The sequence below is a fragment of the Peromyscus eremicus genome, chromosome 10, assembly GCF_949786415.1.
Source record: "Peromyscus eremicus chromosome 10, PerEre_H2_v1, whole genome shotgun sequence".
Classification (NCBI taxonomy): domain Eukaryota; kingdom Metazoa; phylum Chordata; class Mammalia; order Rodentia; family Cricetidae; genus Peromyscus; species Peromyscus eremicus.
Window position 1 is genome coordinate 92,459,234 of NC_081426.1, and position 25,087 is coordinate 92,484,320.

General features: G+C 40.9%; 1 protein-coding gene across 1 annotated transcript; it reads left to right on the forward strand.

The window, feature by feature from the left end:
* The first annotated feature begins 5,230 nt into the window (after window positions 1–5,230).
* Ibsp (integrin binding sialoprotein) lies at window positions 5,231–13,930 on the forward strand. The gene is made up of 6 exons (XM_059275304.1): window positions 5,231–5,896; window positions 5,986–6,036; window positions 6,128–6,205; window positions 9,984–10,046; window positions 11,892–12,056; window positions 12,519–13,930. Exons 1-6 carry the CDS (start codon window positions 5,843–5,845, stop codon window positions 13,047–13,049), a joined length of 942 nt encoding a protein of 313 aa, XP_059131287.1. The 5' UTR covers window positions 5,231–5,842; the 3' UTR covers window positions 13,050–13,930.
* The last annotated feature ends 11,157 nt before the right edge of the window (window positions 13,931–25,087 follow it).

A 25,087-nucleotide genomic window follows, 5' to 3' on the forward strand; every position in this document is an offset into this window, starting at 1 on the left:
GGAGGAGAAGAATTCTGGGAAGTGGAAGGCTGGGTCAGAGAGACAGACACTGCCAGCCACCGCCATGACAAGTGAGATGTAAGGTACCAGTAAGCCACGAGCCACGTGGCAACTTATAGACTAATAGATATGGGTTAATTTAAGATAGAAGAACTAGATAACAAGAAGGCTGCTGTGGCCATACAGTTTGTAAGCAATATAAATCTCTGTGTGTTTACTTGGTTGGGTCTGAGCAGCTGTGGGACTGGCAGGTGAGAGAGATTTGTCCCGACCATGGGCCAGGCAGGAAAACTCTTGCAACACTTCCAGGAGATTCTCTACTTTCAAACTCACCGTAGGAGCACTGAGGTTATATACACAGGCACTGGGGATCTGAACTTGGGTCCTCTTGCTTACACAACAAATGCTTTGCTTAACGAGTCATATCCCTCTCTCTCTCTCTCTCTCTCTCTCTCTCTCTCTCTCTCTCTCTCTCTCTCTGTGTGTGTGTGTGTGTGTGTGTGTGTGTGCATGCATCTTTCCAGACCCTCAAAGTATTTTTGGTCTATCTTGTTCCCTTCTTTCTAATTTATGTTTCCTGCTACTTTACTGAAGGAAGCAGGTAGAGTGTATAACAGCATTTTCTGTATTCCAGATGTTGCTGAGCATATCCTGATGGTGCCATTTCATGTGTTTGTCTATAATTACGTTTCCTCTGGCCTGGTAGGTACCAAGACTTGACTAGATTTATGTGCAATTATTTGGCCAGATACTTTATGGGTGACAGAGGCATATGCTAGCTGATAATTTTAAAGAGCTTTAGTGAAAACATCTTTGTTTTTAACCTCCAAGTGGTCACACAGTAAAATCAAGATTGTAGTAGAGTTGAACATAGCACCCCATTCTTGACTTTCAGTCTACCCCTTTCATTCAAGCAGAAGCCACTTGCGAGGTTGATGGCCAGTGATTGCCCGGCATCTGTATGTCTCCACCCCCCAATACTGGGGTTACAGGGACATACAGCCAAGTGTAGTTCTTAATGTGGGTGCTGTGGATTCAAACCTAGATCCTATTGCATGATGGACTAGTCCTCTCATTGGCTGAACCATCTCCCCTTGGCCCCCCCTTTCCATTTCGATTACCTTTTCCTCATGATAACTCAGAAAGTTTCCACTCTCACATTAGAACCGTACTGTACTACTGTATTGCCAGTTTTTTATTTTGTTCATTCATTGAGAAATGTATACAGTATGTTTTATCATACTCTTTTCCATTCTCAAACTCCTCCTAGGTCCTCCTCTTCCTTCCCGCCCAATTTCATGTTCTTTCTTTCTCTCTTAAAAAAGCCACTAAAAGCATAGGGTCTGATGTGCACTGGATAACTGCTCCTGAGCATGAGCTTGCCCTGAGGGTGGTTGATACACCCAGTGTCACTTCAGTGAAGATAACTGGTTTTCCCTCCTCCACCGGCTAATATTTATGAATAGCTTCCTGGCTGGGCGTGGCCTTTGTGCCCACCTCCCTTCCTCTGTGCTTGCATTTTGTCTGTCTTGAGCTTGCACAGGTCCATCTCTGTGAGCTCACACATGCATCGGGCCCCATTGTGTCTGGAGAATGTTTCCTTAAGATCATCCACAACCTCTGGCTCTTACAATCTCTCCATTCCCTCTTCCTCACAGATTCCTGAGCCTAGAAAAAAGGAGTGTGGTCCAATCACCCCACTCAGGGCGAGCACTCTGAAGTCTCTCATTCTCTACGAGTTGTCCAGTTGTGGGTCTCTGCATTAGTTCCCATCTACTGTAAGAATGACCCTCTGATGAGGTTTGAGTGACGCGCTGATCTATGGGTATAGTCATTAGAAGTCATTTCCTTGTTCAGTTAGCAGAGCAATTGTAGTAGGTCTTGCCCTGGAGCTCTGACCTGTCTAGTCTCAGGTTCTTGGCATCATGAACATTTCTGTTTCCAGAGTTTAAGCCGCTTTCCCTCCTCATACAGCTCTGGACTCCATGGATCTTGCAGTTTCTGTGCTCTCTCTGCCTATGCTCTTCTCCACACACAGCTGCGAACACTTTAAAGCAAGGGCCAGGCTTTCTTGTTTAGCTCCTCGTGTCCTATAAAACACTTCGGTTTGGTAGAAAACTGAATTATTCAAACTTTGCTCAACTGAGCTTATGGGCTTGAATGAAATAAAAGGAGCCACCTATTCAGCTTCTCTTTTATGGCTCTATATTAAAAAAATGCTAAAATACTTCTCTTTAGCTCTGAAGAATCTAACAGAGTAACTGGCACCTGAGGCACAATGGATTGATTGATTTCTGTCAGGTGGACACCAACTGAGAGGAATAATGTGACAGGTCAAGAGAAGTGTGCAAAGCACCGAACCAGATTTTCCTTTGCAAGCTTAGAAAGCAGTCTGCCAACCCATGTACCACGGGTTTGTTTTTAAATAATCATTTCAATAACCCTGAGCTACTTTCTGGCAGTACTAGTAAGCTCTGTTCATAGGAATAAGAAATAGAAATAAGCCCAAGTGTGTAACAAGGTGGCTTCATTTGCACAACAAAGGGCCCAGTACCAGATGATGCAAAGCACTCTGTTTTATGAAAGGTTGCGTCAGCTTCTTGGTCTGAGCCGCAAACGTTGGAACTTTCACAATCAGTGCTACACTTAGCAGACCTTAGGCAGTCTCACTGATTTAATCCCATTAATTTTGACTTATGAGCCTCTGAAACATGTTTCAGGAAGACATATAAAAGAATCGATATTGAGATATCACTGGGCATCAACTCATTCCCTTTATTTAGTGCTTTTAAACTAACGCAGTGCTGTGTGCAATAGCCAGTTTTCCTTTCTTTCAACATAGTGGAAACTTGTATAATTGTGAAAGTTGAAATGTTTAAGCCTCTTGCTATTTATTTTATTTGAAATCCAGCATATTATTATATATCTTCAGAACTCTAACTGCCATCTTTTTCTAACCCTTCAATTAAATCCCACAATGCAAACCTCTTGGCACTAGACCCGCCTTTCATGTTTATTCAACTGAGCCCGAATCTTGAAAACGTGTTGAAGTTTGGGGTTTTCTACTGAGCCTGACATCACGCTGACCATGGCTGTGATTGGCTGCTGAGAGGCAGAGAAGGTTTATAGGCAGCAAGAGCAAGTGAATGAGTGAGTGGCAGCAGAGGGAACAATCCGTGCCACTCACTCACTCCAGCCAGGACTGCCAAAGGGTAAGACAACCAACAAACTTCCTTGCCTCACAGCCGGACACCTCAGGCTTCCGTGTGTGGATTGGGCTTGGAATTATTCTATTGAAATGTGGGTCTTATTGCATTGTGCACAATGGCTCTGATCGAACTTCTGTTTACTATGAAATGGGACCTCTGAATTTAGCTTTCTTTCCAGGCTTTTTAACCTGAGCAAGCAAGTAAACTGTTCAGATTGGGAACTAGAAAATGCTGCATCTTCCTCTCTGTTTCTACATCTGCTAGGCAACTGTCTTTCTCATGCTGATAAATTCAGGGCAATCTAACCACAGTAGTATTTACATTTGTAAAATGACTAGATATATGCATTTTCCGTAAGTTATACCTAAACTGTACTTCAATAATACACAATTTCTTTTCAATATATTTTGTATTGAATTTTAAAGTGTTCATATCTTATATCTCTAAAACCAGTATGGAAATGTATACTACCAGAGAAGTAAATGATTTTGCTGCCTTATATGGAATTATAATACAATTGTTTAGAGTGTTTGAGCTGTCCAAGTCAGCAGTGGCCACTGCAGAAGACTCTATTGTTTGGTAAATCAAAAAGTAAATAAAATATGATTAACATGGGCAGCCAGTTGAGGTATTAATGTTTCACTTGTTTTTATATGTAAAATATTATCATTTCTGCCATGCTTTCATTTTGGTTAGGTCATGATTTCATGTGAGAAATTTTTCTTATCACAGCTCTATCTACAGTTCCCTCCATTTAAGTTTTAAGTTCTTTGAATATTATGAATATCACATTTTCATGAAGCTATAAAGCAAAGTTCCTTCTCCTCCTCCTCTTCTTCTCCTTCCTCTTCCTCTATTCTTTCTTCATTGCTATTGTTTTTGTTTTATTTTTTTTTTAACACAGGATCTCATATAGCTCAGACTTACTTTGAATTTCCTATGTAGGCAAGGATGTCCTTGAACTCCTGATTCTCCTGCATCCACCTCCTAAGTGTAGCACCCGGAGGGTCTCATCAGTCTTCTTAAACAGGTGGTCCATGTTCAGGGGCTAAACCCCTTTGCTCCTCTGAATTTGTTAAAGTATCTCTGTGTATGTCTCTCTGTCTCTCTGTCTGTCTGTCTGTCTGTCTCTCTCTCTCTCTCTCTCCTGCTCCCTTCCTCCCTCTTTTGATTGCATGAAAACAAATATGAATAATTCCAAGATACAAGATGAAAACAGTGTGTTCACATCCAATCAAAATTCCCACACCAGCAGTGTGTCTGGGGCCTTACTCTGCATACTGGTTATTTAGTATCTAATACTCAGTAAAGCTGTAGTAAATGCTAATGATGATGTAAAATAAAAAGAAATGTCCCCACAGAGTACAATACATGACATGAGTTTTATACATTTTAAATATTTCATTACAAAACGTGTTTAGAGAAAATGCCATTCCTGCTGTATCACCAAATTGTCGCCATGTCTGAAGCAACTCCCACCAGCTGCGAGTGAACAGGTGTTAGGGTTCCAGTTTGTTCAACCTCTAGAGGACAGAGTTTTAAAATAGAATTTCAGGGTAACACTCCACTGTCTGCTTCTCTTGATGATGAAGCTGTGTGGAAGTGGAGAGCTGTTGCTGTAAACCTGGGGTTGCTCAGGACCACCCACCCCCTGGCAGCCGCATCTTTACTCTGTAGAACATCTACACCTACCACAGAGATCCGCACTAAGAGACAAAAGCTGAAATGGAGCTGGGGAGACCCGATCCTAGAGATTCGTCCCTCCAGATGAGACTCTTGAGTGCTGTTTCCCACGAGAGCAGCATTTCATATGTTATGGGTTGTTTCCCTCCTTTCTCATTCGTTCCCTTTTTCTTCCCCCTCCCTCCCTTCCTTTCTCTGTATCTCTCTGTCTGTCTCTGTCTCTCCTCCCCTTTCTCTTCCTCTCTCCACTCTCCCCTTCCCTCCCTCCCTCCCTCCCTCCCTCCTTCCCTCCCTCCCTCCATCTCCCATCCTTCCCTCCCTCTTGCAGGTCCAAAACCAACTCTGAAGTACTCTTAGGGAAAGGGCCCCTGATGTCTATTTTAAGAATGAACTCTTAGTTCAGAAATCTACGCACAGAAGTCGGAAACGCCTTGCAGTCCACTGGGTAAATGAACCATGTCGACACGTTTGAGCTTTGCTTGATTTTTAACTATCAGCAACTGAACGGGTCACGAAGCCGCACTGACATGCCCACTGGCTGGTGTGGCTGATGCTCCCCTGTCAGTGCCCTTTGGAGATTTCTTCACCCCATGCGAAGCATCGGGAGTACTCAGAGCCTGATGCAGGGATCCAATGATCCCCCACTAACAAGTCACAGAAAAATGGGTGAACCAAATATGGAGCTCAGAGCTCTTCAGACACACCTACAATACAAGTGGAAGGACTTGGAAAAATAAAGAGACTTTTTCACGGCTGGGGGTCAAACAGAGGTCCTCACTCATGCCAGACAAGTAACCACACCTCTCCAATCGGAAATTCGTTTATAATTAGTTTAAATGAGAGTTAGACAAAAAAAGACCAACTGAATTCTTTATGAGCAAATGAGCCATGCACTATGTTTTAATATCTGCTAACTGTATCCCTTCTTGGATTGCAGAAATAATTGCAAAATGAAGACTGCTTTAATTTTGCTCAGCATTTTGGGAATGGCTTGTGCTTTCTCAGTAAGTTCATTGTGGAAAAACCTTTATTTTTGGTAGTTACATTTTTTATGTAAACGGGGTCTGTAACAATAAAATGTTCTTTTGGACAGATGAAAAATTTCCATCGCAGAGTCAAAGCTGAAGATTCTGAGGAAAATGGGGTAAGTAATTTTAGAAAATTTCTCTAGCCTACATTTATTCTAATATAAGTGCGCACTAAATATGATCATAACCTTTGTTTTATTTGTGTAGGTCTTTAAGTACCGGCCACGCTATTTTCTTTACAAGCATGCCTACTTTTATCCATCTCTAAAACGGTTTCCAGTCCAGGTAAGCGCAAAACTTAATTTTCTTTTTCACTCCTTATACTTTGGTAACGAGGATTAAATTTAACACCCGAACATCTGAACCCACTCCCAACACCATTCATCCAGATCCCTCCTTCTTGCTATGGAAACTTAAATTTATTATAAAAAAAACCAACCCCAAGCTTTCTTTCAACACAAGAGACAAAGTACAGTGAGAGAGAGAGAGAGAGAGAGAGAGAGAGAGAGAGAGAGAGAGAGGGAAGGGGGAGAGAGAGAGAGAGAGAGAGAGAGAGAGAGAGGGAGGGAGGGAGACAGAGACAGACAGAGAGAGAGACAGAGAGAGAGAGAGAGAGAGAGAGAGAGAGAGAGAGAGAGAGGGAGGGAGAGAGCACTGGGGTGATGAACACAAGTACTCTGACATCTAGAGTTCAAGCGTTCCTCGAATCTGCTGATAAAAGTGAACATTTTATCAACTACTGACAAGGAAGCTGGTGATGAGATCACTAATTGTGGTAAGATCACTAATTGTGATAATATCATTAATGGTCATTATGGTTGGCTTGGTCCTGTCACCCAGCTGTTCACATCTGACATTTCAGCATCCCCTGAGCTCTCGAAAAGCTAAATTCATAAGCACCTGAGTCTTCAGACAACCAGAGGCCTTAATAACTCCCTGGCAGTGATGATGATGATGTCTGGAACCCTTACCGTGTTAGGTGGCAGGACTGTGGGTCACACATGGAGCACAATCATAGCAGGGTCTGGCCCGAGCACTTCAGAGGACAGAGAGAAACTTGTGAAATGTAGGAAGCCCGTGAGGAAAAAAAATCAGTAAAATTTGTAAACAAGAAGGAAAAATAACTAAAGCTAAAAATGAGGCATCCCATTTTTGCTGGGTTATTTGTGAAAGAGGTCTTTGGATACTGGAGGGTGTGGTGCTGGTCCTAAATACACAAAAAACTAGCGTGACACTATTTTTGTGACTGTACAGTTTGGGTTCAGAGTGTCAATTATGCACCATTTGACCCAGGACTCCCAAGGCACTGTAAGCATCAGGATCCTGTGAACGTTGCCTCAGCGTGGTGGCTTGGCTCCGAGTCTCACCATATGTCAGGCTAACCCCTCTCTAGCTCATGCAATGATAGGAAATCATAATCCTGAAGTATTTCTAGCACCATTATAATTATAGAGAACTTGTGTGGCCACAGAAATATGAGCATGAGTGATACAAGAGTTGTGGGTTTTCAGAATTGTCCTCCGTTCCTTGGTTCACCTCAGGCCCAGAAATAAACAGGGTCCATTTGGAAATTTGTTCCTTTTCTAAAACAGAAATCATATAAATTCTAGTTCCTAAGTAGCTGGCTAACTTTTCTGAAATATCTAATACTTAGATACAACCATTCCCACCTAGATTATATATATATACATATATGTATGTATATGATATATATATATGTATATGATCCAACTAAAAAGTCCATAGTATACTAATATTGGCAAAGTTACAGTCTTTTGTTACTGATAGATTCAAAGTCTATAGAAGTCAAATATGCTTCTATCACAAATTATATACATAGAGGTTTGACCAATTTAAGTAGAACTTGTAAGGTAATTGTTTTAAAATTTAAAAAAAGAACATCTCCACATACAACTTTCTGAGATATTTGTGACAAGCTCCTGTTTTTACAAAGTTTGATGTCTCCTATCTTATGTCAACATCTATTTATTTTCCAAAGTTGTCATCCTGACCCCATGAGTTATATTTTATTGACTTCAAAATTCATGTGTTTGTTAGCAAGTCTGTTTATGGGCCGTCATCCACAAAATAGCAACTTGCATGTAAAGCATTAGATGGTTGCAAAGCCACCAACAACTCTACCATAGATTGTCTCCATGCTGAGCTATAGAAACAGAAGTGTAAATCATCTTAATTAGTATCCTAAGCTATTTTAGTGAAAAATTACATTTTATGATTAAGATGATATTTGATTAGTGTGCCAACTTGTAGAAAGCAAGATTCAATTTTATTTCTTTTATCATATTTAGCTAGCATACAAATGTGGATTTTCAGAATTGCTCTCCATTAAGACACCTGTTCATCTGTTTTTTATCTGCCCATCATCTCTCATGTGTCTATATAAATACATGAAAGGCTCTGGAAGAATCAGTAAGACTTTGTGATAAACTGGTAGTACGTAAAAGAAAGGAAAGTGATTCAAAACATTAACAAAATAAAATGCAAACCTTTAATTATCCCACATAGGTTTTAAATGGCCCCCACCACACACACTAATGGTGGAGTGTTAGCAAGTTAGGGAGGAAAATACAGTGAAGGAAGCATGAAGAATACCTAACATAATCCCAGTGGAGAAAAACAGCTCTGCTTAGATAAATATATGGTCCTCTATATTTGACTTAATAAGTGGAAATAGCTCAAACATAATGATTTATTTTATTCCTCCCTGGGTGTGGAACAGCGTAACTGCTAGGTCATGGCAGTGTAGTGAGGGTCTAATTACTCTTCTTCCACCCAAAGTTATTGTTGGCCCAAGGCAGCAAGCTCCCTTTCCTTGGCTGGGTGACACAGCCACCTGGAGAATGAGGCCAACAGGGACTCCATGAGCAGCACAGGGATGAGCCTCCTCTACAGACTTATTCCTAACTCAGAAGTTAATGGTCCTTCTCAGGCATGTTGTTCCAGGATAGGATGCTTAACTGATCATCAGAATCCAAGCTGACATAGATAGGCAGGAAATGGCAGTTTAGTTAGGTGTGCATGGATCCCTGAGGCTGTTGGGGCTGAGTGTGGAATAGGAAGGGAGATTCCCTTTGGGTTATCTTTGGTAGAAAGATCAAGGGTCTGTCCTCTTGACTTGGAAGTTCTGATGCATGTTTAGATTTACATGTAATTAAAAAAAATAAAAAGAAGAAAGCTCAGAATTAGGGTATATCTAATGTGTAGAGCATTTGCCCTGAGTTTGATCCCCAGCACTGTGAGAATATAACAAAACAATATAAAGGCAACAACAATGAAGACCCAATAAAGCTCACTGACTCATGTTTTATATGTAGGATCCTTGGTTTACTTTATTATCACCCCGCCAAATCGTAAGTGCTTTTATATCTTTCATCTAATTTAACTGTGCATCTATCAATGAACACAATTTTAAAATTAGTTTTAATTAAATTGAGAATCTAGGAATACAAATTTAGTTTCTCTATATCAAATTATGATTTAGATTGTAGTATTTAAGAGAACTGTCAATTAACACTTTACACTTTATAGTAAGCTAAATCATTATCACCTGTATTTTGTAAGAAAATAAGACTATGCAATCCATATCTTAGTCTGAGACCTGCTTAGAAATGGTTGGGGAAATAACACTTTTTTGAATAGTTCCTTCTTGGAGAAGGAACTCAGTAGTTCCTTTATTCCTTCAAAACTAAGCAATTTGTGATTTGTTATTCTGGTTTTTGCATAGAATGTAATATTTCAACATATTGTCTATGTTTGGGAGGTTGAAAGTGAGTAACCTCATTCATAGGCTATTCATTATGAAAACAGCTGTTTCTGTCCTCATTTCATATTCGCCCAAATGTGCTCACATCTTTCTCACTTTAGCTTGACACTGTTCTGTGCTAACAAATCAACCAAGCTGATAATACTAATAAACATAAGTAAACATCTCTGCGTGTTACATTTTAATCATCAGGAAATTTCAGTTGCTGTTATGCATCATATGTGTATGTACACATGCACACATACTATGTGTATGTATATATGTATATGTATGTTTTAGGGAGGCAGCGACTCTTCTGAAGAAAACGGAGATGGTGATAGTTCAGAGGAAGAGGGGGAAGAGGTAAGACATTTTTTTGTATTCTCTGTAACAAGGCAGGCAACACAAGGAACTAAGAGGAAACTATTCGGTGCAGTCTGGACCCAGCAAATACCCACCACTGCCTTGCCAGCTACTCATAACCAGTTATTTTGGACAGGTGGAATATTACTTGAGTTTGAAGCAACTAAAGCAACTCACTTTAAACACCATTACAATGTGGGGTTGAAGTCACCTAGATGCGATACCCAAAAACAAAGATGTCTGCATTTTAAGGGAAGTGTAAAACCCACTGAAAAGCAGCATGACGTTTATTTATATTGGATGCCTATGATAGTAAGCAAGAAAGAAGTAATCTCAAGCTTGGCGCCATGCACCTTCTTCCTTGGTGGGCAGGATGTGAAGCCAACTGACACCTCCACAGTGGTGTCCTGATTTAATCTACAGAATATGGTCAGTCTCTTTAATAGTAATTTAATAGACTTTTGTCTAATTGTTAGATTACAGAAACAAAAATACTCAATATGTATAAACATCTTCCTAAATAGTTAAATTACTGTACTTAATGGCTAAAATTCATTTAGATAGGTTGAAAATTATGGTATTATATTTATAATTGACATCTTGGAAATATACTATTAGAGTATATTGTCCTGGATAGACAATTATCACTACTCCTGGCTTGGGAACCTTCCAAACTCAGTTATTTCTGGGTGGTGTTTATGAATAGAAAATTATAACCAAAAACGGAACATCTGTGTCAGGTATCCTGAAAGCCAAAGATGTGGCAACTTGAATGCCGACCAAGTATTAGTTTTTCCTTCTGGTTAAGTAACATTCCCTGTGCTATAGTTACCCTGACCGTGGGGGGAAGGCCTTAACATAATGCCAGGCCAGGACCAGAAACCCTGTGTGCCCTACATCTTTCAAAATCTTGCTATAGCTCGATCAGACTCCAAAGCTAGGGGAGACTCATCCACGTTACTACAGCTGTTTTCTGTCCAGCACTGTGAAGCGGACTTTGCACGTCCTAGTTCCACGATGCATCTCTTGGCGGCAGTTCTTGGTTGCTGTGGTGGAGGTGAATACAGAAGTGTCAGGCCTCTGGCAAAGTTATGCACACCCAAAACATTGTCAGCCACCCCTGAATATGTAGGCCCTCCCATTTCTTCTGTTCAAATCCCCTATGACCCAAGAACGCTATGTTAAACTCTGTTCATGGAAGAACTGTCCCGTGCCTCCTGCTGTAACTCCTCATAAAATCCTACTTTAGTCAATTCGTTTTCAAAAGAAAGATCAAACTCAGATTTAGTTCATTTTCCTGAAATCTTAACATTATCCTAACATCACAATCTCCCAGAAATGCATTTCAAGTAAATTCAACTCTCCACTACTCATTTATTTAAATTTATTTATTTAAATTTAAACATATAAAATCCAGATTTTTTACTAGTAGGTATTAATTATACTGATAGATTATCTCAGTTTACAAACTATTATAGCATAAATAAAAGAATAAAACATTAAAGATTATAATGTGCATTTGTCCAAGTCATAATTTTTAATCATCCTCATGTAATATCATATACACTACTATAAATTTCTTGTGCAGAAGAAATAATTGTGCACCAAACGTCTAAAGCACAAATACTGTTAAGTTGATAAAACAGAAAGTATAAATAACTGTAGCATTCCACCAGCTGATAAATAGGAGTAAGTAGCGTTGAGTTCTTAGAAATAAGAAGGAGAATGGCACACAGGCAGGTGGTTATGTGCTGAGGGCATTTCCAAACAGTGCCTCAAAGACCCGACAAATCTTGAGCTCTATTCCAGCTATAGTAAATTTTGAACTCTGGGTATTCTCACCAGGAGACTTCAAATGAAGAGGAAAACAATGAAGATTCGGAGGGGAATGAAGAGGAGGAGGCCGAGGCCCAGAACACCACACTGTCTGGTGTAACAGTTGCCTATGGGGCGGAGACCACGATGGGAACAGGGGCTGTAGGGCTAGCTGCACTCCAGCTGCCCAAGAAGGTAGTGAGTCCCAACGTTGATCTGTTTGCATCTCTCTGCTGATGTCCAAGTCTCCCTGGCACTATTCATATAGTATTTATTATCATCTTTACTTATATTATTACCTCATTAAAGAAGCAAGAATAGATAGACTTTCCCTGATTACAAATGAAGAATGATATTCTGCGAATTTCCTTCCCAAGCTATTGTACCATCCCACTTCAGAGGTGCGACTTCCAAGGCAGAGAGTGGGGTGGTGGTCGGCAGAGCTAAGGAAGCATTGTGCAGAGGGTAGGCTTATCAGGTACACGCCGCCAACCCATCAAAACCCATTACAAAGGTATCTCTTCTGAATTTTTAAAGTCATCACCAATTCTTCCACAAATCAAGTTATCTTTAACTCAAAACAGCATCCATAACAAGGCCATCCGCAGAAGAGTTTTTCACAACTAGATTTAAATGATTTCAAACCTTGCCTTTCAGGCTGCAGATGCAGAAAGTGAGCCCGCAAAAAAGAAGGAAAGCGATGAAGAAGAGGAGGAGGAGGAGGAAGAAAACGAAAACGAAGAAGCAGAAGTCGATGAAAACGAGCAGGTCGTCAACGGCACCAGCACCAACTCCACCGAGGTGGACGGCGGGAACGGCAGCAGTGGAGGAGACAATGGAGAAGAAGGGGAGGAACAGAGTGTCACTGAAGGGACCACAGCGGGCAGGGAGCAGATCAGCGACGGCCCCAAGACAGCTGACCTTCTGGACGGGTTTCAGCATACCACCCCACCACCCGAAGCCTACGGGACCACGCCCCCACCATTCCGAAAAACCACCACTGCTGAGTATGGGGGAGAATACGAACAAATGGGCAACAATGAGGACAACGGTGAGTATCAAGTCTACGACAACGAGAACGGGGAGCCTCGCGGGGACAATTACCGCGCCTATGAGGACGAATACAGCTACTACAAGGGGCGTGGCTATGAAGGCTACGATGGTCAAGATTATTACTACCACCAGTGAGGGTCTCCCTGGGGTGAATTCCCCACGCTGTCATTGCATCTGGCTACCATTTATTTTCAAAGTTCAACTCAGGAAGGTGCAAGATAACACATGTGCATTGTACAATGTGGAATGGTGCTACAGTCCCGGAGTGATCTCTGCAAATGCTTCTATTTGTAATGGCTTCTTTTTTATTTTCCCAGGAGTGTCACTTGAAAGGTCATTGTGAGTCAGGGCCATGGATCAAACAGTACACCATCTCTGAGCTGGGACCAGATGGAGTGCTTTGAGGTTGTAACTCTCCAGTATTTGTGCTGCGTGCACTATTGCTAACTGCCTAGACATATTCTTTGTGCAAGAAGGCTCCTAGAGAGAGATTTATAAACAACACTGTAGACAATAGTTGTGTAGTTCCTGTATCACACCCCCTAGCCAATACTGTATTAGGATTAATTCTCATCCTCATGTATTTTATGTGACCTGTATGCATGGGTTTTATCTCAAATACATATGCAGTTCTTGAAATGTGTTATTATTAGGAAGAAATGGAGGGCATTGGGAAGCACGTGAGTTTAAAGAGGGTGGGACAATTCAGCTAAAAAGCAAGCTTATTTCCATTAGGGTTTAAAACTCAGAGGATCTGGAAACATCCTCTCTTCAATAATCTGCAGGAGTAAGGTTTGACAGTTGAGGGCAGAATCAGCTTTATAGACTAGGGAATAAATGACTCAGAGTTGTAGATTTAACAAACATGAATACATGTTGTATGATGCCCACTTCAGTTTAAATTTCAGATAAACAATGATTGGTTTTTAATACAAATACCCCCTCCATGAATAATTAATCTCTGTGAAATATCTGGAACAAAGTTATGCTAAATAAATGACTTATTCTTTATCTAATATTCAACTGTGACTGGGTGTCCTGTGTTTCTCTGGTAAACTTATCCCTACAAAATTTGATCTTAAATGGGATAGGGCATACAATGGGGTAATTAAACTCTTACACACATGTAGATGTAACCAACCTTCTTATTAAATAAGAAATACAGAACCAATGCAAAGAAGAAATCCAAGAGGTCGAGCTAAGAGCTAAAACCTTACCCTTCCTCCTGTGGTGGTCCTACCTCTCCAAAAGAGAGCTACTTCCTGTGTTAAAGTCTTTATAAAGACTTTCGGTTCTGCCTTCTCATTGGTTGTAAACCCAACCACATGACTGCCTCATCACGGTCTGTCTGTATAGACCTCCAGGTTTTCCATGATTGGTATTGAGATTAAAGGCATGTGTATCCAATAATGGCTGTATCCCTGAACACACAGAGACTTACCTAGCTCTGCCTACCAAGTGCTGGGATTACAAGTGTATGCCACCACTGCCCTGCTTTCCTATGGCTTGCTAATAGCTCTGACCCCCTGGGCAACTTTATTTATTAACATACAAATAACATTTTAATACAAATAAAATATCACCACACACACACACACACACACACAAACGCACACACAAATCATACACACATATGCATGCAAACACACACAAAACTGCACATACACATATACATGCAAACACACACCCAACCCCCACCACACACACAAAATTAATATACAAAGTCTTGACAGCAATTGACTCCTTAATATAAACCTAGAAACAAACTTCAAGTAAGCATTATAGACATTTAAAGAAGCAAGATGACCATAATTGACTATCCTTTAATTTATTCATTATGAGATATGTGAACCCACATAGTCAATGTTTAGACATCCAGCACATGAAAATGTAGAATCCTGTCCGAATGGTTTTGGTTTGATTGCTGTCAGTTCCGTCATCACTGGCTCAGTGACCTTGACAGCAGAGTCGGGAGACTGGTCAGTAAGTGCCTTCACAGCACCTCCTACCTCCCTCACTGCCTGAGTGTCTCTTCCTGTCGAGGTGATAGAATACCCTGGCATAAACATTGTAAAGGGAACGGTGTTTATATCAGCTCACAGTTCAAGGGTTCCAGCCAGCTCTCATGGCAGAGAAGTCGAGGCAGCTGTGGTTTGAACCAGCAGGTCACATGGTAGCCACAGTCAAGAATGCTTTCTCCATCTGTAGAGTCCAGGATTCCAGCCAGGGATTGGTGCCACCCACAGTGGGAGGGACTCCCCTTCTCAGTTAAAATCAAGATAGTCCCCAGCAGGCATGTCCAGAGGCCCATCTCCCAGGGGATTTGGGATTCTTTCAGGTTGATAATTAACATTAAACCCTAAACTCATGACTAGTTAACATTCTGTCACATTTATTCTTATCATAGCCCCCTTTGTGTGTGTGTGTGTGTGTGTGTGTGCGCGCGCGCGTGCGTGCTGTGTACACAATTCTTTGCAAAACCATTGAAGAGGAGTTTGTAGAGATCATGATGCTTCATCAATACTTCAGTATTTATTCAGAATTAACCAGGAGATGGTATATGCGTATAATCCTAGTACGCAGAAGGCTGGTGCAATAGGATGGTGACTTCCAGGCCACCACAGTCTGCATGGTGAGATTATTTCCCACTCTCCTCCCCTACATAACAATGATTTATCCTGTATAAGCATAATACTATTCTCATTCTCAAGAATTTTAACATAGGCAAGAATATCTCGTAATATTAAAAGTGTGTCATTCATAAACATCTTAACTTTCCCACTTATTGTCATCCTCAATTTTATTGGTGAACATTTGGCACAAGGAAATCACAAACGGCCAGGCAGGGTTAAGCAGAGTCAGGGTGGCTTTTCCATTATTCAGCACTCACTGCCATGCTCATCTGCAGTGGATGGGCAGGGCACCTCTAGTGCGGGGCACGCTGCTTGGAAATGTATCACAACATGCTTAGAACCAACCAGGTTTTATGACTTGAAGGCTGAATGTTTTCAGAGCCAGGATGCTCTCCTATATTGGTCTATCTTGCTATCTAGGCAGCAGGATATGGTGCAGAGCTCAGGAATGCTGGAGACAGAGGGTCTGGTCTTGCCGGCTAATTTACCCCCATAAGTCATTAGCCCCCCAGCCCCCTATAACATGCAGTAGGCTGCTGCTAGAGTGTGACACACCTCAGCGACTCAGAACCAGCTCGTCTCTCCTCTCTCCTCTTTAGAGGCTGTGCATCAGCATCAGAAGCCTCAGTCTGTTTTCCTTCCTGGAGTCTCATCTTCTAAATTCTGTCTGCCTGTGGAAATGAGTTCCCTTTGTGGCTATAGAATTCCACTGATCCCTCAGTCCTTGGCTTCAGGGTATTTTTGTTTGTTTATTCATTTATTTTACATTTATTTTGAAGCTACCAGGAAGCCAAATCAGTTTATTCATCATGCTTTCCAAAATAACCCAGGTAGTTTTCTGGTAAATTGTATAATTAAATGGGTTTCATCATGCTCCACTCCCACTGAAATGTAGACTTCCAGGACTACATACTCTTAGACCTTGTTAGGGTGTCACAGTTACTAAACAACAGAAGGGTTTGTAGCAGGCCCGTGATGCTGCTGAAGCTGTTAGATTGATGTGCTCCATTTAAATTGATCCACACCAGGGAGACACAGGCTCAAATGGAATTAGACAGTTTATTACTCCTAGAGAGAGCACGCAGGAGCAGCGAGATATCAGTTCTTGGTGTTCCTAGTGTCACAAGACACACTAATCCAGTTGAAAGATGACAGAGGGTAGGACATTCTGCTATTGAGGAGCTGGCTGTAATCAGAGCTGAACAGATGGACTTGCACTGAGGCTGTAGTTGAATGCTAAGGAGATAAAGTTGAAAGATTTTTAGTCAGCTGAAACTAGGGGAAAGGCAAGACAGGCAGGCAGGACAGACAGACAGGCAGGCAGGCAGGACAGGCAGGGAAGGCTGGATGTGAGTTGATGACCTGGGAATATTGATAGGACTACAGAGCAGCTGCTTCTAAAAGATGACTGTGCCCTCCCTGTGGTCACCCTCTATCCTGTCTGCTCATTTCCAGTCTTTCTGAGTTTCATCAATTCACATCTCAGCCAAGTGTTCTGTATGTTAACCCAGATACAACCCAGGTTTATGCTTTGGAGAACACAAAACCTTTCTCTATGGTTTAGTTTATTGTTGTAATATACGCTCTGCATCTACATCTTTCCAGGCTAATGCTGATTTCCATCATGCTTTCTTGTTTATAATATTCCTCCTTGCCGAACTATAGTTTTGATTTTCAAAATCACTATTATTATTATTATTATTATTATTATTATTATTATTATTATTGGCTTTTCGAGACAGGTTTTCTCTGTGTAGCTTTGCGCCTTTCCTGGAACTCACTCTGTAGCCCAGGCTGGCCTCAAACTCACAGAGATCCGCCTGGCTCTGCCTCCCGAGTGCTGGGATTAAAGGCGTGCACCACCACCACCGCCCGGCCAAAATCACCATTTTAAATGCAGGCTTCAAAAGTTTATCCAACAGTAAAGAATAAGATGTGGCTAGGATTGCATTTTGGATTTTTTTCTACTAAAAAGTTTGCCATGATTCTTAGTGACTCTTTGAATGACGAGAACAAACAGCGTAAGTATGAGGAAAATTAAAAACACTAGACATACCTTTTCAGAAAAGAAAGTCAAGAATAATGGGTCTTACTTTTAAAAAAAGAATGAAACTTTATTAAAAGTAAACCATAAAATAATCACTCAGACCTTTTATTTATCCAAGAACAATGTCATATTTTTGCCTTTAGGTTTTTAAAATATTCACTGGCTTAACATTATCGATTTGTTGATTAAATAATAAAAAGTTCCTATGTAAGTTAATTTTTATTAAATTATATTTTTTTCCACAGGGCTTCTACCCTTAATGTCACGACTCCAAACATCTAAGAAGATAAATGATCCAGTAACATGGATAGATCTTGCTTATTTCTTTCTGAAATATAAATTCTATCCTAAGTATTTTAGTCAAGCTTTGTTCTTTTTCTGTAAAGCCAAATTCAGCAATTTTCTTTCTGTAAAGAACCAGATAAGGCCAGGCGGTGGTGGCACACGCCTTTAATCCCAGCACTCGGGAGGCAGAGGTAGGCGGATCTCTGTGAGTTCAAGGCCAGCCTGGTCTACAAAGCGAGTTCCAGGAAAGGCGCAAAGCTACATAGAGAAACCCTGTCTCGAAAAACCAAAAAAAAAAAAAAAAAGAACCAGATAACAGATATTTCGGCAACATAGCTAGGAGCCACATGGTTTCTTTCTCACTGTGCTGAAGGCTGCCCTTGGCAGTGTGTAAGTATGTGTGGTACAGAAGAACACCAAGAAGACTTGGATCCTGAAAAGAGGTGATGCGTCAAATGTGGCCCACAGGCTACAGTTTGCCAACCTTGATTTTAGATAAGCCAAACTATAAGGATTATTTTTAGAAATTGATACACATTTAATTATTTAGGTTATAAACAAACCATGAGTGAACTCATTTTTTTGTTCTCTTCATTTTTTTTCCTCTTCATTTTTTTACCTCTTTCAGCTTGAAGCTTTTATCTTCATTTCAAACTTTACTTAAAAATGTGAAATTTTTATTTTTATTTTTTGGTGGAAATTGGTGGCTGTCTCTGAACATTTCTGGATATAAATATATTAATTTTTGATAAGTAATATTTAAAAATAATTTTCCCACTATGTTATCCTTTGAAATTCTGTAGATCACTATCTGCATGGAAAAAAATCTTGATCTTGATTGTAGCAACGGGAGCATCATGTAAAATCAACAGTAAGACATGAACCACAACTCAAGTTGTGTAGACAGGGTTGTCATCAAAGTCAGTCCTCCAGTCATCTTTAAACTAACCTTTACTGAATGACAAATACCTGAACTGTATAACTGTAAGTTTTTCTGTGTCCTGCCTGGCCCACGGTCGAGACAAATCTCTCACCCACAGTCTTGCAGCCTTTTATAAAATAATCACTCAGTGACTTATATTATTTTCAAACTATATGGCCTAATGGCTCAGGCTTCTTGCTAGCTAGCTCTTATATCTTTTTTTTTTTTTCTTCAAGACAGGGTTTCTCTGTGTAGCTTTGCGCCTTTTCCTGGAACTCACTTGGTAGCCCAGGATGGCCTCGAACTCACAGAGATCCACCTGGCTCTGCCTCCCAAGTGCTGGGATTAAAGGCGTGCGCCACCACTGCCCGGCAAGCTCTTATATCTTAAATTAACCCATTTCTATAAATCTATACCTTGTCACATGGCTTGTGGCTTACTGGTACTTTACATCTTGCTTCTCCTGGCTGTAGCATGAATCTTAAAAGTTCTTATTAATAAAATCAAACCTCAGGCCAGTTATTGTAGTGAACACCGGAAGATCAGAGAGACAGAACAAGCCACAGCTAACCTCACCTGGCCAACTTCTCAGCTGATCTTGTTTCCTCAGACTGGAAGCCTCTGTGTCCTCATATCTGAATGGCTCTCAGCTGAACTGTGCTGCTCAAAACCTAAAAGCTTAACCAGCCAAATGCTTATCCAGCCAAATGCTTCTAGTTCCTGGTCTTCACGCCTCATATACCTTTCTGCTATCTGCCATCACTCCCTGGGATTAAAGGCTCACTTCTTGGGATTAAAGGTGTGTGTCACCATGCTTGGCTGTATCCTTGAACACAGAGATCCCAGATGGATATCTGTCTCTGGAATGCTAGGATTAAAGGTGTGTGTGCCACCATTTTCTAGCCTTTGTACCTAGTAGCTGTTCTGTCTCTGATCCCAGATAAGTTTATTAGGGTGCACAATATTTTGGGGAACACAATAGCACCACACCTGGTGGTGGTTAACAGTGTCTCCTCTCTTTGCCTTTCTCTCTCTAGTTGGAATGTCCTGCCTAACCTTATTCTGCCTCACCATTGGCCAAACAGCTTTAATTATCAACCAATCGGAGCAACACATTCACAGCATATGGAATGACATTCCACAGCAGAACTGTCTACCAGGTCTTGACCTGGGCATCCTGTATTCTCCCAAATGGCTGTACACATACTCCCATTTTACAAGCTACAGTGTGATGTCAACACTCCACAGCCAAAGTGTGGGGGCCTACTCCTGCACCCCGCTCCTCCTGACCGCTCTGACACAATGTGAAAATGTGATTCCACGACAGCTGTAGTCCACAGAACAGCCTGGCAGTCCCCGTTTTCTGCTCCTGAGACTTGAGGCTCTCAAACAAGAAGAGGAGAATCTTCTGAGAAAGGACAAAATAATGTCATTTTCATGGAACACAAGTCTAGCTAAAGAGTTTTCAACCCAGGGCATTTTGTGCCTTTGTAAGAAATATCAAATATGAATCTTTTCTAGCAAATATCATAAAACTTGTGTTTAGGACAAGGAACTCCAATCTTTTTATCTCCCCCACCTCTTAAGATTTTATATAAATGTTTGAATCCCCTGCCCACCCAGGGAAGCTATTGTTTTCCCAAAGGCTGATCACTGTATTCCAGGAACTTGGTGGCGTGGAGTTGTGATCCTTTTCTTCTTGGAGCAGTGGCTCCTCTCCTTTCCTGTGTACCAATTATTGCCAATTAAATTAAGACTGTGAGGTCAGACCCTGGCCAATGCAGAACAGACAGAGGCACCACCTGAGTTAGAATAGCAACCCAATACACAGCATGTGTTTACTCTTCCAAGCACACCCTCCTGACCAAATGTAAGTTTGCCTTGTGTGGACACTTCAGCTGGAGTCCTGGCCTTTTTTTTTTTTTTTTTTTGCCACCTGAGACTTATTCCTAATGCCGAGAGCCACCATGAAAGAAGTCTAGCTTATTCTGCCAGAAAACAAGGTCACATGTGTGCAGCAGCACTAAAGGCGCCATCTTGGATGTTCAGGTTGGGCAGCTTTGCAGGCGGTGTCTACACCTACCCCTATGCTGTCCTGCAAGAGACAGCAAGTGAAAACACACAGGCTAAACCACACCAATGCAGATAACCCTGAAAGAAATTAACGTACTGTTTCAAAGTAAGTTTCGAGATAATATGTTAGATAGCCGTAGTTAACTAGGACAGAGGCTGACAGAATGACTCTGGATCCACGGGAGTTAAGGAAATCATCAAAGGAAAGCTAAAAATAACACGAGGCCAAACAACGTAAACTTAAAAGATAAAGAGAAAACTACATACGCCCCAATATGGTAGGAAAACGTTATGTGTACCCACCACACAGAGTAGCTGGTAAAAGTCACGTTCTGCCTCCTGTGGTCTCACAGCACAGAGCAGCAGCAACCTCTGGAAAGAACACTGTTTTGAGAATGAGCAGTGTTTTCCCTGGAAGTCACACAAGAGAGCTTTGTAGCGACCTCCAAAGATGTCACCACGTCCTGAAGGAAAAGCTAATACCATTATAATTACATTTTAACTACATCCTCTGAGTCATCATCTTAAGTTGTAATAAAACTTCTTTCTAATATAAAAATAAAGGCAAACTATATTGACATACCCTCTCTTCGGTAGTAATAGTTGAACGGGTATGTGGTCTGGAGAAATGGATACAACTAGCTTCATGCTGTTCTGTGGCACTCCATGGTACTGCACTTGAGTGAAATGCCCAACATTGAGGGAAAATAATTCTTTCTAAAGATAAAAATAATTTGGAGGAAAATGAGAAGTTGGTCATCAGTGATGTATTAGAAAGTGACAGTTTTGTAGCTTAGGATGAATATTGATACTTATGAACAAGTATATTTAAAATAAAAACATCTTAATCTTCTGAAACAGGACATGATTTCCAGGATTATTATATAAACAAAACTTTTAGGATATGTTTGTCTGTTTGTTTTAAATTCAGCAGAGAAGACAGGGTTCTAAGAGAAGAGAAACAAAATGTCAGTCTCCCAGATCATCAACGTTAATCACTTAGATGCCTCTTCCCAGAATGTCTCTCTCCAAACTTCTAGCTAGAAAGGGGTCTCACTATTTTTGTTTTTGTCAATTGTAGGTTCTAAGTTTAAGACTTAAGTTGAATGTTTTCCTTTGAATTCATTTCAGCTTTGAGAACATGTATATTTAGCTCCACTCTGTCTGCTCCTTGGTAGGACAAGGAGCTGTGTCAGGAAGTCTTAAAATTTTGGGAATTTTCTTTTCCTAGAACTTGTGCTCTTTCAAACCAGAATAATATATATTATATCTCACATTATATATATGGATTAATTTAATAGGAAATCTCTTTCATAGACAGGAACATTCTTTTTAAAGGAAGAAAAACAGAGAGAAAGTACATTTGCATACTTATGAAATTCTTATAAGCATATAGCAATGAAAAGCCATTTGATATCTATATGTGAGGCACAAACAAAACACTCTGTGTGAATCATTAAAATTATGAATGGTGTAAAAGCATAAATACTGAATGACCTGTCAATTGTAAAGTTTTCTGAATTGATTATTGGCTTAATAGAATATCGTTACAAATGAGCTTTTTTATCTTTCTTTTTCTTTCTTTCTCTTTTCTACCATTTGTGTTTTGGTTCACTGTTGCTTATTGCTTTTCTTTTTTGACTTCCATCTCCTTATTAGTTCTGTCCCTTGTCACCCAAATACTCAGCACTGATGAAGCTGGTGTATGATGTCTCGGGAAATACACCTTCCAGTCCTTAAACTTCAGTCCTGTCAGTTCTCTCTCTGAATTTGTTCACCCATTGGGTAAACCATAGAAGACGTGATAATATTGTGTCCTCCAATATACTGTGTATCTTAATAAACTTATCTGGGGTCAGAGAATACAACAGCCACTAGATAGACATAGAGGCCAGAAAATGGTGGCACACACACACACACACACACATACACACACACACACACACACACACACACACACACACACACACACACCACTTTAATCCTAGCATTCCGGAGGCAGAGATCCATCCGGATCTCCGTGAGTTCAAAGTCACACTGGAAACAGCCAGACATGGTGACACACACCTTTAATCCTAGCACTTGAGATCTCATGTCTTGCTTCAGAAAGACATTTGCCTTTAATCCCAGGGAGTGATGGAAGGAAGCAGAAAGGTATATATAAGGCATGAGGACCAGGAACTAGAGGCTTTTTAAGGTCTTTTTAAGCTTTTAGGCTTTTGAGCAGCAGTTCAGCTGAGATCCATTTGGATGAGGACTCGGAGGCTTCCAGTTTGAGGAAGCAAGATCAGCTGAGGAATTGGCAAGGTGAGGTTGGATGCGATTTGTTCTGTTTCTCTGATCTTTCAGCATTTACCCCAGTATCTGGCTTCTGAGTGTTTTTTATTAATAGGACCTTTTAAGATTTGTGCTACAAGACATGGTAAGAAAACCAACAGGGGACTGGGGCCAGGAACAGAAAGAAGCATGCCTGCTACACCTGGGTTGCAGACAGTTGTTAGTAACAGGAACAATGGGTGAGCCGGGCAAGTAGGCAGTGGGCTAAGCACCCTGCAGAATTGGGTAATGTTCATGCTGACATTATGTGTCAACATAGCACACTGGCCTTAATTAGCCAGATTTCCTATGCTATTTCTGGTTTTTCTATTTGCTGATTATGAGAACTTAAGAAAATTCCTGAAGCACTCTGTGTCTCATCACTAAAAACTATGATGATAATAATATTATCTACATCAGAGTTGTTACAGGGACTAAATTAGTTAGAATAATACTTGGATGGAGAAAAGGAGGCTGAAAAAATTCAATTTCATTGTTTGAGCAATTTGTCACATCTGGGTTTGAGCTCAGATGTGTTTAAGTACAGGACTATGAGGCTAAGTGTCTCCACTATCAATGACAGTGATCAAATATTTTAACGTTCAGTTAGATGGTTTAAAATCAACGTGGTTCTCTTCACACACAATAGCTTGAAGTTCTTGTAAGTCTTTAAAATCAACTCAGGATCCTTAGAAGAGAAGCTGTAGAATGTGTATGAAGCAAGAAGGATTGGCCTAAACTAAATAAACTATCATTGTCCAAACCAAAACTGTATCAGGAATATATTGCTCATTTTTTCTGCTTTTTATTATTATTTTTTGTTTTATTTTTGCCTATTTGAGTTTGGGGAAATCAGAGATTTGTGCTTAAAATTCATTACATGTTATTTATAGCTGATTATAAAGTTGCATTTACGCACAAGTAGCACTCATAAAGTATAAGTCTAAAAACTTACATAACCTTTTATTGGTAGATTTACACATAAACCTAATGTGAGTCATCCCACTAGACATTACTATATTTTTAGACCAAATAAAACCTCCCTAACTATTGTGAACATGAATTGCAATTTGATTTTTAGCATCTACCACCAAGGAAAGGAAGCACAGACTCAATGTCCTAACCATTTAATAAAAATCTTCATCCAAATTAAAACCACAACACATCCTTCAAAAGTATCTTTTGAATATTTTCCCATTTCAATAAAAAGCAACTTAATTTTTCCCATCACGAGGCAAAATCCTGAGTTCATCCTGCCTCCGCCTGAGTCTCCCAGTGAGCATCCCCTGGTGTGAGCTTCCCCTGGTGTGAGCATCCCCTGGTGTGAGCTTCCCCTGGTGTGAGCATCCCCTGGTGTGAGCTTCCCCTGGTGTGAGCATCCCCTGGTGTGAGCTTCCCCTGGTGTGAGCGTCCCCTGGTGTGAGCGTCCCCTGGTGTGAGCGTCCCCTGGTGTGAGCGTCCCCTGGTGTGAGCTTCCCCTGGTGTGAGCTTCCCCTGGTGTGAGCTTCCCCTGGTGTGAGCTTCCCCTGGTGTGAGCTTCCCCTGGTGTGAGCTTCCCCTGGTGTGAGCTTCCCCTGGTGTGAGCTTCCCCTGGTGTGAGCATCCCCTGGTGTTAGTGTCCCTGGTGCAGCCAAGTCCTATGGTCCTTCTTCTGAAACCATGCTGCATGTGACCACTTTTCCTCACTCCTCTGCCCCTGCCTGCCTTGAGACCCGTTGGCCTTTGCTTAGATCACTGTAAGAACTCTAGGCTTCCTTCTCTACTCTGTCCAGACTTCACACCTTCAATCTCATCTCTGCTCAAAAATCTCTAGTAGCTTTCTCGACCTGGAATTAAAATTAAATTAATCAGTTCATTAAATTTTGCCCATTTATTTCTATTTAAGTAGTGCTGAGAA

Excerpts from the sequence above, each read along its gene's own strand:
- Ibsp (XM_059275304.1), top strand. The coding sequence starts at position 5,843 with ATGAAGACTGCTTTAATTTTGCTCAGCATTTTGGGAATGGCTTGTGCT. Across the intron at positions 5,897-5,985 it reads GAATGGCTTGTGCTTTCTCA|ATGAAAAATTTCCATCGCAG; the intron begins GTAAGTTCATTG and ends TCTTTTGGACAG. Across the intron at positions 6,037-6,127 it reads AAGATTCTGAGGAAAATGGG|GTCTTTAAGTACCGGCCACG; the intron begins GTAAGTAATTTT and ends TTATTTGTGTAG.